The following is a 15,279-nucleotide window of genomic DNA, read 5'->3' on the forward strand; positions in this document are numbered from 1 at the left end:
GGACAGGAACCAAGCCTCCCTCTCCTCTTTGCATCTTTCAACAGGAGGTGCACAAAACATGTTTTCTTCCCGGGAGGTGTGGCGGGGTCACAACGGGATGTAACACCCCTGGATAGAGCCAGCCAAGGTAGAGATGAGACAAAAGCCGCCCTTGCTCCCCAGATGTTGGCTTTGCTTTTTGGTGTGGGTGCCGTTGCACAGCAGATAGTTGTTCTGGAAGCAGAGAGGCAGCCTGAACTTAAAGGTACAGGACTGCAGGAGGACCAAATCTTGCAGTAACAGGAAAAAAGTCCATTGGGTTTTTTTTTTTTCCCCTTAAAAAAGAAAAGCAGGCAGGCCTGGGGTCCGTTTGGCTGCTTGGCAGGGAAATGGGTCACTTTATGAGGATCTCTGAGCTAGTAAATGAACTCCCTGACTAGTTAGGAGCAGACGCTGGCAGGGTTTCCACTTCCAGTGTTCATTTGTTTCGCTCTGCCTTCAAGAATTTGTGGCAAGGAATCACAAACATGTGCCTTTTGATACAAATGATCTTGAAAAGTGTGGAGTATCACAGATTTTCTCCTCTCCTCTTCTCTCCTGTCCTCTCCTTTCTTTTGCTTGCTCCGTCATTCATTTATCTTGGGTCCTTGATATTTGTCTTTCTTGGTTTGTGCCTCTGAAGGTCTTGAAAAGGTTCCAGGCTTGGTTTCCACCATCTCCAAGTAGGTTCTAGGAGACAATCCTACTTGGATCCCTCAAGAACAAAACATGGACAAGGAAAGGTTGAAGTAGTTCAGCATATTCAGCCTGGAGAAGGTTGGATTGGGAGATGATATGATTGCGTTCCCCCACCTTCAATATCCGAAGAGTTGTCACAAAGAAGAGGGTGCAGGTTTGTCCTCTGCTGCCCAAGACAGTAGGACCAGGTCTAATGGTTTAAAGTTACAGGAGGGTAGGTTTCGGTTGAACATTAGCAGGAACTTCTCGACGGTAACAATGCTTTGGCAATGGAACCAGTGACCTGGGGAGGCAATGGGGTCTCTTTCTCTGAACGTCTTCAAAAAAGTTTGTATAGCTACCTGTTGGAGACGTTCTAGCTAGAGTTCCTGAACTGGCCAAGGATCTGGACTCAGTGGCCTATGGGACTCCTTCCAATTTTCTGATTCTATGATATAGGAAAAAGTCAGTTGTTGTGTAGCAGCAGTACATGAATGTTTGAAGAGTGGCTCAGCCCATGTTGAGCATAGTAGGTGCTGCCCCAGCCATTTTCACTGAACTATTGCACAATTGGTGGGAAAGACATCCAATCCAACTTGACCCTGAGGCCATGAGAAGCAGAACAAGCTTAGTCTTAACTAGCCTATCTACTGACAGGCTTCAGAGCTAAGTATTGGGGAGGGTTGGGTTGGTATTGGGGGTGATAGAAGGTCATAAAAGGGAGGAGAAGATTTAAAAAAAATTTGCTGACCATGAGATGTCCAAGACCCTGGAGGTCAGATGGAGAAGACTCTTCCCAAGAGCCAAGAAGACAGCTAACCTCCTTCAGGTTCTTAATCATTCTCCGTTGACAGCCTTTGCCTCCATGGGGGCTGAATTAGCACAAGCAAATGTGTTTTGAATTCTGTACAGCAAAGATAAGGCTTGAAACATCCCCACCCCACCTTCTTCCTTTGGTTCTCATTCTCACTTGTTGGTTTTACGGGAAACCTTGAAACACTAGGCAGCTTGAGCACAGCTAAATCTATCTTCAGCGATCCATCTTCTAATGATCCACATTCCTTTGAATAGATGGACAGCCACCCTAGAATGTAATTGCTCTAAGGGTCCAGGGGATTGTGGTTGACCAACCCTGCTTTCTGGTAATGTAGAACAGTAGAATATTTTATCAGCGGCTATTTATAATATAGAGAAATCACAGTAACATCCTACACATGTGCACAAATGCACAGAAGAGAACTAGCAACAATGGCAACAAAGCCAAAACTGCGCTCTAAGCCTATGTTTCGCATCGGAGGTGGCGGCGACGTCAAAAGGATGCAGAACAAGTTTTCCATTGAGGTCTTCTGTTCCCTCCGGTCCAGCTCAAGAACAGAGACCAGCGCAGGCTGCCCGCCTTGGGTTTGTTCCAACACTGACCTTTTCTGGCAGGATGCTGAAATCTCTTCCCGGGTTGAACTTCTGGAGAGATGGCTCCCCGGGGTCCGGACGCTGGAGGAGAGAAGGGCGTGAACGCTAGAAAGATGAGGTCACCTGCCAAGAAGAGGAGAGAAACTTCATTATCCTTTGCTTGTGAAGCTGGAAGCAGGCTTTGTAGATGCAAGGTCTCATGGTCCTGGGACGCATCCCCAAGCTGGGAAGACAGTTTGTTATTTTTCATCATTGAAGGTTTGAGCATTGTTGAATTCCACTCACCGCTCGCCTTCCATCTAAAGAATGCCAGAGTCCCCATGCAAAGTTAAGCAAAAACCATTGCATCTGGAAGTCAATGAATGTTGCATCTGGAAGCACTTGGCTAGGTACTTCCAGTACTACTTCTCATCATTCAACCAGGGCTTTGTCAGTTCAACCCTGGGGTTTACTTCACAAGTGTTGTGTTAGAGATTAGAGGTTTAAAAACAACAACAACCTGGGATCAGTGAGGCCCTGAATCCAGGCATTCACTCTCTTCTAGCCTAACTTGCTTCATAGGATAAAATGGAAGCTCTTGTGTGCCATTTTAGGAATGACTGGAGAAAAAAGTAATAAATCCTAATTGTTCCAGGAAGAAACCCACCAATCCTTTGCTATGAGTTGGTTGGTTTGGAAACGGGGAGATCAGAGAATTGAGATATTGATCGAGTGAATGAATAGGAAGTGAAATACAGCATTGTAGGGTTCAGTGCTTCTAAGATAGTCTAGCATACATCACCAAATCCTTGCCTCCATTTCCCAGCAAGGATGCTCAGTCCTCATAGAGCTGTTTGGGGGTAGTCCTCCAAGAACATGAAGGTTTCTCTCTCATATATATATTATATGTCACATTTGACCATACTGTGAAACTGCGTAGACCCAAAAATTGAAGGATAGCTGGATACTGACCCATGTCTAAGAAGCATAAATAAGGCCAGAATTCAGAGACATAGCTGTGTTCGTCTGGAATATCAGCATGCAAAGTGTTCTTGTAGCACCTATGAGACTCATTGTGTGAACGAAAGTGTAGCGTAAGCTTTGGTAGACTTGGTCTACTTCCTCAGGTGCATCTTATTCAGTGGTTGTGACATGCATCTGAGGAAGTAGACGAAGTCTACCAAAGCTTATGCTACAAATTCTTCGGCACAGTTGATGTTAAAGATGCCACAAGATCCCTCATGGGAATACACAGACCAACAGCAGCTTCCACTGCCATCTTCCTTCTGGAGGTCTCAGCTATAGGGACACGGCTAGCCACTTTTCTGCACTCTCCATCAGTTATAGAATGACCTTTCAGGGGACTTATTTGTTTTGTTTTTATTTATTTATGATATTTATACCCTGCTCTTCAGCCCTAAAGGCTCTCAGGACAGCTTACAGTATTCAGACTTATTGCTGCACAACCTGTGGAAGGCTTTGGCTATTGTGAAGAATGGAAAAGAGTACCAACCTCTTTAACAACCCCAAAAAAGGTCATGTGGAAGTCTATGGTTAATTTATACTTTCATATGCCTTTAACAGGGTGTCATAATACATTATTGGGTTTTATGTTAATTCTTCCAAGAAAGGCTCTCAGGCTCCCTCCATCCTTGCAAACAGGATCCTTAGAAAACAGGCTGTGAGTAAAACCAACAGAAAAAAAATTATGCCTTCCTGGAACAGGAGCATTACGCACCAACTGCCCTTTGAGACAATTGTGTTTGGGTTGCATGATGCATGGAGAAGCCATTTATTTGCTTTAACATCTAGGTTTATAAACATGCTTAATATATAGCAGGATGTGTCTTGATCATGTCAAAACTAATGAATGGAATGTATTGCTGGCTGGTGGGTAGAATGACCCATCAATCCAGCCTACATGGGTACAGCTTGGGCATGTGTTTAGCTGATTCATTATGCCATATATCTAATAAGATGACTCCTCATCTAGAAAACAGTCATTTCTAGCCTGTTTCAAGTCTTGCAAATCTTTCCTTTGGGGGCTGGAGGTCATAAATTAAGTAGACCAACTGACTCACTTGAGAGCAACAGTTCAATTGTGCACATTTGCCACCTGTATATGTATGTGCTTTCAAGTTACTTGTCAACGTATGGCTACCCTATGGGTTTCATAGGGTTTTCTTAGGCAAGGAATACTTTCAGAATATAGTGGGCCCTTCCCATCTGCAGGGGTTAAGCATCCCTTTCCTCATGGATGGCAAAAACCACAGACGGCTGCATACCATATTATTTGATGGCAGCAATGCTCATGAGGATGCATTGGCACATCCATGTGCATTCACCACCATTGAATAATATGGGGTGCGGTGATCCACAGGTGGTCAAATCAGTGGATCATCCAGCCTGTCAATGCAAAGGGTCCAACTTACAACTTGTACAGTTCAAGTTATTTTTGCTTATGCTCAAAAACTCGTGTTACAGAGGTCTCTGCATGCTACTGAGAGGATGGAGAAATCTGTCTTCTCCTCACATTCTTTGCAGGATGGGGAGATGAATAACCTTGCCCTGAAGGCTACAGCAAAGGCTGAAAGGTCAACCGGAGAGCCTCAGAGGGACTATGGAGTCCGCAACAGTTATGGGAAAGCCTTCTAAGAAAAACATTGGCCTGCTGAAGATGGAGAGGCCCTGCTTTGAACTCTTCTTGAGCGTTCACCTTTCCACTCCCCCCGTTGGGTTTCGCTCAGTCTTGCCTTGCCATCTCGACCCACTTGCCATTGTTTGAAATCCTGATTAAAAGCAAACAAACCCCAACCCAATGGAGCCGGACCCATCGGCTCAGCCAACGCTCGCCTCCCTCCTTCATCCCTTTCCTCTCCTGGCTGGGTTTGACGTCAGTCAGATGCTCCTTCATAAACAAATGCCAGCAAATTGAACTGGATGCGCAGGAGGGGATGGGGTGAGGGAGCCTGGCCCTCTCAGGGTCTCAGCGTATAACCCCATCAAGGCACATACATGAACTCTCCCTAAATAAGGGGAATTAAAGGATTCATCAGATGGATAACCTTGTTTGCTGAAAGGTTGAAGCAAGGCAGGCTGTACCTGCAGGATCTAATTTAGAGCTGAGGCGCTCCGCACTTGGACTTACTGTAAGCAACAAAAAGAAATTACGCTTGATTGGATTAGTCACTAGGAGGCAGAGGGCAGCCAGCACAATTCCTGATGTGCGATGGCTCATCATCTGGAATCTCAGCATCCTTCCAAATTCTTTCTTTGTGGGCCTCCATTTTTCTTTGTCATGTTGTTGTCCTGCTGTTTGGGTCAAAAACTGATGCCCATCATGGCCATTGCCACCTGTGAGCACACCTGAGGTTGGCCAACTCCTGTAAGTCAGGGAGATTTAGTATAGCACGCTCAGCTCTGTCTTCTCCAACACCTTCTGCAGGTGGTCCTTCTAGCAACAGCTCTTTTACCTGAGCGGCAAACAACATGTATAAAACAATACAATTAAATCCTTGTCTCCAGAGTTGTAGTCCAAGGCTTAAACCACTACACCACACTGAGACTCCAATATTGGGAACCAATACCTTTTTTAAAAATCATTATACTAGTTACACTTTCTCAGCCCCAGAGGATGCCAATGGCAAACCCACTCTGAAGAAACATGCCAAGAAAACCCTAGTCACATTAAAGTTTAAAATGACTCAGATGGAGAGAACAACAACAACACTAGCACTCTCGAAATTATTGCTCAAAATATAGCAAACCCCTCTACCAGTGATGGTGAACCTTTTACAGACTGAGTGCCCAAACTGCAACCCAAAGCCCGCTTAAGTGCCACGTTTCTCTGGCTTTCTAGTAACAAACTCTGGCAAACTCTGTGCTGGGGTGACAGAGTGTGTGCCCACAGAGAGGGCTCTGAGTGCCACTTCTGGCACACGTGCCATAGGTTCGCCACCACTGCCCTATACCATTTCCCCCCCCCCCCCTGAATGCCCAGCCTTACTTTCTGGTCTCCCTCTGTTTCTTCTTTCCTGCCCACATAACAGTTTCCTTTACCAACTGTCTGCCTAAGGAAAAGGATTATTTAATTTCTAAATTGCCTCCCTCCCGACCCATCCCACTTCTGACCTTTTGGTTATGATCTCAATCTCACAAATGAAATCAGACTATATCTCTTTAGCTTCTGTTCCTTCTCTTCCTCTGTTTTGCTTTTTTGGCCCAAACGGGCACATTTCCCAAGCGTCTGGAAGGCAGAAACGGCAGATGGGAGTGACTCAGGGAGCCCTGTTCAAGGCAGCTGTGTGTTTGGGGAAACTAACAAAACCCCAAAAACAGTTGGGAGTGTTGCACCGGGTTCTGTTTATATCCTTTCCTTTTATAGCTGCCTTAAAGGAAACCTCTCTCTCCCTTTTTTTAAACTACTGTCTGCAGCTATTCATCAGAATTGGGACTGTAGTCAAGAAATCAGAAGAAGATTAGGACTTGGAAGGGCAGCTAGGAAGGAACTAGAGCAGATTCTCAAGTCTAAAAATATATCGTTGGATACTAAAGTCAAGCTTCAAAGATATAGCTGTGTTAGTCTGTAAAATCAGTATGTAAAGAGATCTTGTAGCACCCTTGAGACTAACTGAAAGAAAGAAGTTGGCAGCATGAGCTTTCCTAGACTTCATCTACTTCCTCAGATGCGTTATTCTATGAAAGTGCATGCCGCCAACTTCTTTCTTTCAGCTAGTCCCAAAAGTACTACAAGATCTCTTTACATACCAAAGCCAGGATTGCTCCTGCCATTGTATTTCCCATCTCTGTGTATTGTTGTGAAAGCTGGACAATGTAGTAAGCTGCCGTGAAGAAAAGCAACTCATTTTAGATGTGATGCTCCTTTGCAAGTGCAGGCAAGGTCTGGGGATATCACGAACTACCAAAAGGACCACTAAATGGGTCCAAAAGTAAATCAATCCTGAGGCCTTCCTAGAAGCCAAGGTGACTAAGCTGGTCTCTCATTCATAGAGTCACCAGGTTGAAGTGGACATGGCTGCAGTTAACAATAACAACCGCTTTAGATCCACCTGGATCCACTCTCGGGCATAGTTTGTTTTTCCAGGTGCATTGGCTTATCATTGGGGTGTTTCTTTGGAAGCATGTCCTCTTGAGTTCAGTGAGGCTTGCTTTCTACTCAAGTGGCCTTGCATGGCAATGATGTGCCATGAAAACCAGCTGGCTCAAGACAAAGTCTTAGTCCTTGCCAAAGAGCGAAACTTTTCTCTGGGTTTTTATCACTGCACACTCCAGCTGTAGAGATGGCATGGCAAGCAATGGAACAAAATCCTTGCATACAGAAAGCTAGCAAGCCAAGCTGAAGAAGGCTTAGCCTAACTTTATCACTAATGGGTAAATGTCCGTCTGTATATATGTATGTGAATCCCCCAAAGTGAACCTTGATTTGTTTTTTATATAAGGCACATTAATTTACTATGTCAATATATTTAATGGGACATGAGCATCCATGGATTTGGTACCAAACCACGGCAAATACCAAGGACCCACTGTATAGTCAACTATGGGCATGCACAGATCCACTTGCCAGGATGTGCATGTGTGTCCTGCTGATGCGCACAGCTCTCAGTACAACATGGAGCATTTGATTTGTCTCATTATTTCTTCCTAACCATCTGCACCTTTGCTTTTTCCAGGCTTTCAAGGGGGCCCTCATGAGCTCATATTGGTGTTCGGGGAAAGGAGACGTGATTGAGGACTGGTGCCGATGCGACCTAAATGCCTTTGATGAGAATGGGCTTCCCAGTTGCAGTCCTCTGCCTCAACCTGTGTAAGTGTGTGTGTGTGTGTGTGTGTGTGTGTGTGTGTGTATATAGGGACAGATAGCCAACTTATCTTGGGCATACTGGAATTATCAGTGCATACATTTCTGTACTCGAAGGATGCTGGGATGTGTCCTTGTCTGAGGAGCTGTGCACAAGAATGTCTGAGGATGAATATGTTTGTGTAGAACCACAATCCCGTTTCCTAAAGCACAGAAGAATACAATATGACTTTAAAAACATCTGACTTATTGTTTTTTGTTGTTCAATCCAGGTTGCGACTCTCCCCCAACGTTGAACCTTCTAGCACCGTTGTCTCCTTGGAGTGGCAAGATGTCCAGCCAGCCATTGGAACAAAAGTCTCCGACTACGTCCTTCATCATAAGAAGGTGGATGAATACACGGACACTGATCTCTACACAGGTGAGTCGGATCTTCCTGTAACAATTTGAAAGGAAACCGGAGTGCTTTGGAACACGCACAGAGAATTTCAAGTAACCACTTCTGGTCCCACCAACCCAGTGTTGGGAAGGTGAAATTGCAATTTCATCCAGTGAAATTGGACTACCGTTCCATTTTATCAACTGAGTGTGTCTCTTACTCAAAATGATAAAGCACATTGAGTCGTACTTCATTTATCCTTGGATGTTTAAGCATGCCTTCAGGCTCAAAGGGCAAGATGGATCATCGCCCGAAGCCAATGGTGCATCTGTAGTTCATGTCCCTCCTATCACTTCAGCATCTGTGGGCTCCAGTGACTTTTGCAGACTTGTGTTGCCCAGTAAGGTCCAGTGTGCCAGTCTCTAATGTTTTTAGGGAAACAGATGTGGCTTTGGAGCAAGCTTTTCATTGGCGCTAATGGACAACGCATGAGGTGCTTTTACGGGGAGGATGAAAATAATTTGTCTAAGGCCTCTATCTGTGTTGTAGCAGGTTCCCTTAAAGACGTCTAGAGGGCAGCACATCCCAAACCTTGAGAAAATTCAGGGACACTGAACTGTTGTTTTCAAATACTTGTGACACTTGGGTTGTCCTTGTCTCTGTCAAAGGTGCTGTGTTTTCGGCCAGGTCTTCTTTTCAAATGGGAGGGATTGGATGAGAGGTATGTTCTGAGCTGCCTTGTGGTGCTCACGCCCAAAATTCATGTTTGAAAGACCTTTGTGTTGCTTCAACAAAACTTCCTAAGACGAGGGGAGGAGTACTCTGGAGGAATGAAGGATGATGCATATATGTCACATGTGGTGCTGGGTTGTATAACAGTGGGATGGATCTGGAAGTCTTCAATCTTCACCTGGTTGGGCTGTGTGGATGTAGCTGGCTGGAGAACATGAATCGGAAGACAAGATATGCGAACACATGAACACACCCTGATAGGAAACTATTAGCAAACTCATTTCCTGAGTATAGATATTTGTGTATTCAAAAGAGTAACATCCATATGTCTGAGGGAGGTTTTATCTGACTTTGGGGGACACCCTAATTTACAGAAGTGCAAAGTGAATACAGTCAGCCGTCCATTTGCCATTTGATATAAGGGACACCATTTTACTCTACATAGTATTTAATGGGACTTGAACATCCATGAATTTTGGTATCCACAGGGGGTCCTGGATACCAAGGGCTCATTGTAAATAAACTCTAAGAAGTAGAGTCAAAAATCAAATAAGGGTTATGAAACTGCTGCAGCCTCTCCTAACTCATATATTCTTCTTCATTGATAATGTTTGCCCTTTTGATCATACCTTGGCCTCATGCGTCCTGGTTTTCATTGTGTAATGTTGGAGAGTATAGACTCTACTGTACTCAGGCAACTTGGAAAGCTGGGGGGCGGAAGGGCGCATTGCAATATTTGCAGTCATAGGGTGCGTTGCAATATTAGCCGTCTTAGGGAGCGTTGCAATATTTTATGGTGGGTCCCACCTACAATAGTCATAAGTCTCCTTCAGGGGGAGATTGGGGAAATGTCCTTTTTGCTGGCCATGAGTGGGGAAAGATGTTAAGAACGGTCCCGCTTGCCTCCAGAGATGCTGAATGACAGCTGCAGGAATGCACCCTGAGCTTCGGTGTGCGCCTGCCCTGCTGTGTTGTGAATGGATTGCATGTGAGGCAGGCGCAAGGCAGCAGATGATGTCATCCTCCTTAGAGCAGGCTCTGCATTTGAAAGAAGGGAGAGAGTGTGCATGTGTGTGTGTGTGTGTGTGTGTGTGTGTGTGTGTGTTTTACAGGGTGAGGCACAAACTGAAAATGGCTAACCAGCATCTGGAACTAATATGAGCCTTGGAAAAATGTTTTCTGGCACCAGTGCTATGCTGGTGGACGGGTGAGAAGCTCTAGAGGAGGCAAAAGAGTGGAGATGAGGAAGACCCCCCTCCAGCCCTATTGGGGCTACATCCAGAGACATCTACGGAAAACAAGAGATGTTTGTATGGGGGTCTGCATTGCTCCTCTGTGGACAGAAGAGCCCCAGTACATAGAGAAATCACTGATCATAAAGGAGGAAGGCTGAGTGCAGGAACTCTTCTCCGTGGCATCTAAGCCTTGTTCTCACTCTTAGTCTGCATCGGCATGCAGTTTGACACTGCTTTTAACTGCCTTGTCTCCATGAGGTGGGATTTGTAGTTTGTCATGGCCCCAGAGCTCATTGAGAAGGCTTGTGAAACTGCAAACCCCAGAATCCCATAGCATGGAGCCATGGCAGTTAAAGCGCTGTCAAGCAGCATGATTTGTTTATTTCCAGAAATGGACGGTACTGTTGGTCAATACAGGTTACAGTGGCTGGATTGTTCCTCTTCTATACGAAGTGATGTTATTTGCTTGAAAGAAATAATTTCCCTTAAAGAGGAAGGATGTCATGGAGAAACCTCGAGGAGAATCCCTTTCAGAGCCACTGCGAGGTAGTGGTTTGAGTGATAGATTACAGAGGCCAGGGTTCGATTCTCAGCTTGGCCATGAAACCAACTGGGTGACCTTGGTCAAGTCACACTCTCTCAGCCTCAAAGAAAGGCAATGGCAAACCCCCTCTGAAAAAGCTTGCAAGAAAACCCAATGATAGGGTGGCCTTATGGTTGTCATGAGTTGGAAACAACTTGCGCACAACAACAAGAGTTCCTTTTGCTAGCCTTATCATCATAGCATCTGAGGTGAGCTGTACCAAGTGGCAAATCACAAAACTCAGTGGTTCCCAAACTTTGGTCCTCCAGATGTTTTGCACTTCAGTTCCCAGAACTGCTGACTGATGTCAAAGCTGGATGGCGCTTCTGGGAATTGAAGTCCAAAATACTTAGAAGACCAAAGTTTGGGAATAATTGGATATGGCCATGCAAAGAAAATGTATCATTGTGCATCAGGGAGCTTGAGACTTCCCTTCTTAGGACTTCAGATCCCAAATGGCAAATTTTAGGTGGCTCATATAAGGAAGAAACTGCTGCCATCCCAGTGTCCCTCTCTAGAAATACTTAAGGGACAAAGCACCTCTTGTCAAGCCAAAGTGAAATCCTGCCCCGGTTAGAGTTGATTCGTGACCCTTGGCCATCCTTTGGGACAACTGATAAACCTGGGTGCTGCCGTTCCACAATCTAATCTGCGCATTGGGATAAAACAAACAAACTATGCTCCATTAAGTCTGATAAAAATTTGTCCTTGATAAGCCTCCGGCTGGTGAAACCGAGTCTAGCATCTTCCCCTCCCTTTCCTTTCTCCTTTGCAAATTCACAATGATGTCATGGGTCCTGGGCTGGGAGGGAGGGTTTACCAACGCAAGTGTGTGTTCGGTACGGCAAACAACAACAGGGTCTGGATGGATTTGCAGGCAGGGAGCCACTCCAGATGGCACACAACCCTTGGAGCAGGGCAAATAGAAGATGCTCCCAAAAGCTTAAGGAAGCAAGAGGTGGAGGAGAAGATAAAATAACAGATGACATGTGAACATGGATGTGTACAAACACACACACACAAGATCAAGGTGGGAAAATGCATGGGGGCCAATCCTGCCATCCAGTAGGCCATACCCCCCTATAGCAAGCCCAAATACTTCTATTTCCTTCTGCAGTCCCTCTCAAAATGGTGACTGAAAGTGCAGCCTCACTTTCTGATGCCATTTGGAGAAGGACTGCAGAAGTATTTGGGCTTGCTGTAGGGGGGTATGGCCTAGCGGAGAGTCAGCTTGGCCCCCATGCATTTCCCCACCTTGATCTTGTGTGTGTGTGTGTGTGTGTGTGTGTGTGTTTCACATGTGTGCTTACAGGTACACACACCACAATAGACCCATTTTCTCCAAACACAACCTTCCAAAACAGAGACAGCCTTATCCCTCCCCATGTACTCTCCATAGGTAAACACACATGTTGGGCTGTAAAGAAGGGGGAAATCCCATCACTCTCTGTTGGAGCATCCACTTTGCATGCAGAAGGGTCCATGTTCAGTCCCTGACATCTCCATTAAAAGCCCCTTATTTAGCAGAAGATGGCCGAACATCCTTTGATACCCAGGACCCTAGATATTCACTATATTGTTGGTGATTCCAAACATTGCTCCTCCGGATGTTTTGGACTTCAGTTCCCAAAATTTCTGACTATTGACCAAGCTGGCTGGGGCTTCTGGGAGCTGAAGTCCAAAAACATTTGGAGGAGCAAAGTTTGGGAATCCCTGGAGATGGACAAATAGTCCACTATAAGGCCATGGAGGAGAAGATCTCAGTTGTAGAGCATGCCCTGAAGAATCTATTGGAGAACAAAGCACACTCTCTTATTCCAGTCGTGCCATGCCTACTTGAAAATACAGTGCATTGGGTTGTTTTGTTCTGTCTCTTATATTTCCCCCCCTGCTCCTCCCACTGGGATAAGCGTAGTTGTTTCCAGGCCACCTACCAGTCGCATGTATATTTGTATCCTAGGAAGTGAACAAGAGGGAGGAGATTCTTGGCCGTGGTTGAAACTATATGCCTAAATGATCCATTGACTCAGGTTTTCCACAGGGTGGTACTCATTCTGTTTAACTGTAAGCGCTACTTTTTTGGGTGCAGCAGGTTCTGGTGTTGCTACTGTTCCCTCCTTAGAAGGTTATTTTAGGTAGGGACCTTGCAGTGCGCAAGCTGGGAGAGATGTTGAGGTATGTGCTGTGGTGCTGGAAGCTTTGTGCTGGAGATACAGGCTGGAATCCTGTTGGTGACTACAGACATGCATAACTAGACAGTTATAGAAGTGGTTGGATTGGCAAAATATATTTTGAGACCTCCTAATGCAAATGTCCCCTGGGTTATACAGGAGTCGTTGGCACTCTCAAAATGGCAGCGGGCACAGTGCCACCCATCTGGATACCTTAGTTGCCTTGCAGTCCTAAAATGGTGGAGGGCACAGTGCCACCTATCTGGATACATTAGTTGCCTTGCAGTCCCATAAAGTGACATCAGTGGCATTATGGCACATCACCTCTCAATAGGATCTTGTGAGCTCTGAAGGCAGCATCTTTCAGTCATTCAGTCCCTTTGTCAGACTCCTCCAGAGTAAGTCTGAGAAAGCCTCTTAGGGCTGGAAGAAAAGGGGAAGAAAGAGACAAAGTCCTTTTTTATAAACCAACCATGCTTCCAACTTGGAGCATAATGAGCTGGAAAGGTGCTTTGAGGCTCTTTGATCCCTTCCTTATCATCTTTGGAGCAAGCATAATTACCTCCCATTCTAATTTTGGCCACCAGCAGACCAAACCCATCCATCATTCTGATATGAGAAACATATCCGTGTTCCTCAACGGAGGTGACAAGATGACTCCCAACCCTCCGCTTTAGCAGATGGAGAACTGGATGAAGGCGCCCTTGGAGCTGGGACTTCATCCACTGATCATGATTCGCCTCCACTGTCACTTATTCATGTATAACGAAGATCTCACATTTATTACAATTAACGTATGCAGCAGTTTTTGTCCTCCCTTGGGCTGTTGGGACAGGGACAGTAGGAGATGACCCAGCTGTTGGTCTGGGTTGGACCCACTGAGCTACGCAAGCACAATGTTCTGCTTTCTGTTCAGGCTTGGGGAGATTTTTTCATGCAGGCTGAAACCTCTCCAAAGGAAAACGAATAATGCTATATGGCTTGAGCAAGAGGGCTCTGGAGAAAACCCACTTGTTCCATCCTGAATGCTAATGAATGTGGCCTTTGGTTGCCTCTTTCATCTTCATTTTCATTAGGGTTTGTCGGGTCCAAATAGAGGCAGGCATTTGTTGGTTGCCACATTTGTCACACGGAGTGAGTCAGTTTAAAACTCTCTCAATCCCTCTTGCTCTTTCTCTCTCTTTCTCATACACATACATACTTTCTTAGTAACAGAGCCCAAGCGTACATAGGCTTTGCTATAGTGTGCCCTTAGCCGATTTCTGAAAATGGGTTTAGCTTTTGACATTTGAGGACTCTGGCTCCTCTTCCACCAGAATAAGGAAGAAAATCAGAGGCTGCAGCTACACTGCGCAATTAATGCAGATTGGCACTGCTTTAATGGTCACAGCTCAGTGCTAGGGAATTCAGGGATCTCTAGTCTTGTAGTCTTATTGAGCCTTCTCTGATGGAGACCTCTTGTGCCACGGGGAGGGGGGGCAGTTTGAAATGGATGGCCCTTGTGGTCTCTTCTAACTCTATGATTCTAATAGAGACCTATATCCAAACATCATTGAGGTCCATAAGCAGTCCCTGGTCCACACGTTGGCCACCTCTGGGGTAGAAAGATGAGAATGAAGAGAACAGTTTGCAAGACTGGAGCCTGCATGGCTTAATGGTTTGGGTGTTGGACTATAACTTTGGAGATCAGGGTTTGGTTCTCCACTCAGCCATTGAATCCACTGGGTGATCTTGGGCAAGCTGTATGCTCTAAGCCTCAGGGGAAGGCCATGGCAAACGTCCGCTGAACAAATCTTGCCAAGAAAACCCCATGGCAGGTTTGCCCTAGGGTCGCCACAAGTCGGAAAGGACTTGAAGGCACACAAGTCCTGGGCCAACAGAGGGTGCTCCTGCACCATCCGAAGCAAAGAGGAATGAAAAGGGCAAGAAGGCTGCCAGCTGACCTTTCTCAAACAGTTCATGGGTTTCCAGAGCAGCAGAGGTGTCAGTGGTGTAGAGCAGTCACAGCTTCCCAGTTGCTGCTGCTGCCGAAGGAAGGCAAAGGGGCACGTTAAAGGGAAGGCAGGCAATGTGCGGCCCAGGATGCATGGAAACCTTGTAGTCTATTAACTGTTTGGTTTTTTTTCCTTCTTAGCAGATGCAAGAGAAAGAGAGAGATTGGGATCGGACAGAGGAGGGGGAAACCACAGTCCCATCTGCTCCCATCTTTGGACACTTCTAGATCTCATTTCAGGGCTTAATACGTTTGCATCTATGACCAGTAACCTGTGTCA

General features: G+C 45.7%; 1 protein-coding gene across 2 annotated transcripts in view; it reads left to right on the forward strand.

Annotated features, from left to right (window-relative positions):
* ASTN2 (astrotactin 2) overlaps nucleotides 1-15,279 on the forward strand; it is a 320,421-nt gene that overhangs the window by 263,139 nt on the left and 42,003 nt on the right. For both annotated transcript variants that reach the window (XM_042479280.1, XM_042479282.1), the window contains exons 18-19: nucleotides 7,779-7,912; nucleotides 8,179-8,327. In XM_042479280.1, the coding sequence (XP_042335214.1) occupies nucleotides 7,779-7,912; nucleotides 8,179-8,327 (283 nt within the window). The remainder of the gene's footprint in view (nucleotides 1-7,778; nucleotides 7,913-8,178; nucleotides 8,328-15,279) is intronic.

This window comes from Sceloporus undulatus, chromosome 7 (assembly GCF_019175285.1).
Source record: "Sceloporus undulatus isolate JIND9_A2432 ecotype Alabama chromosome 7, SceUnd_v1.1, whole genome shotgun sequence".
Classification (NCBI taxonomy): domain Eukaryota; kingdom Metazoa; phylum Chordata; class Lepidosauria; order Squamata; family Phrynosomatidae; genus Sceloporus; species Sceloporus undulatus.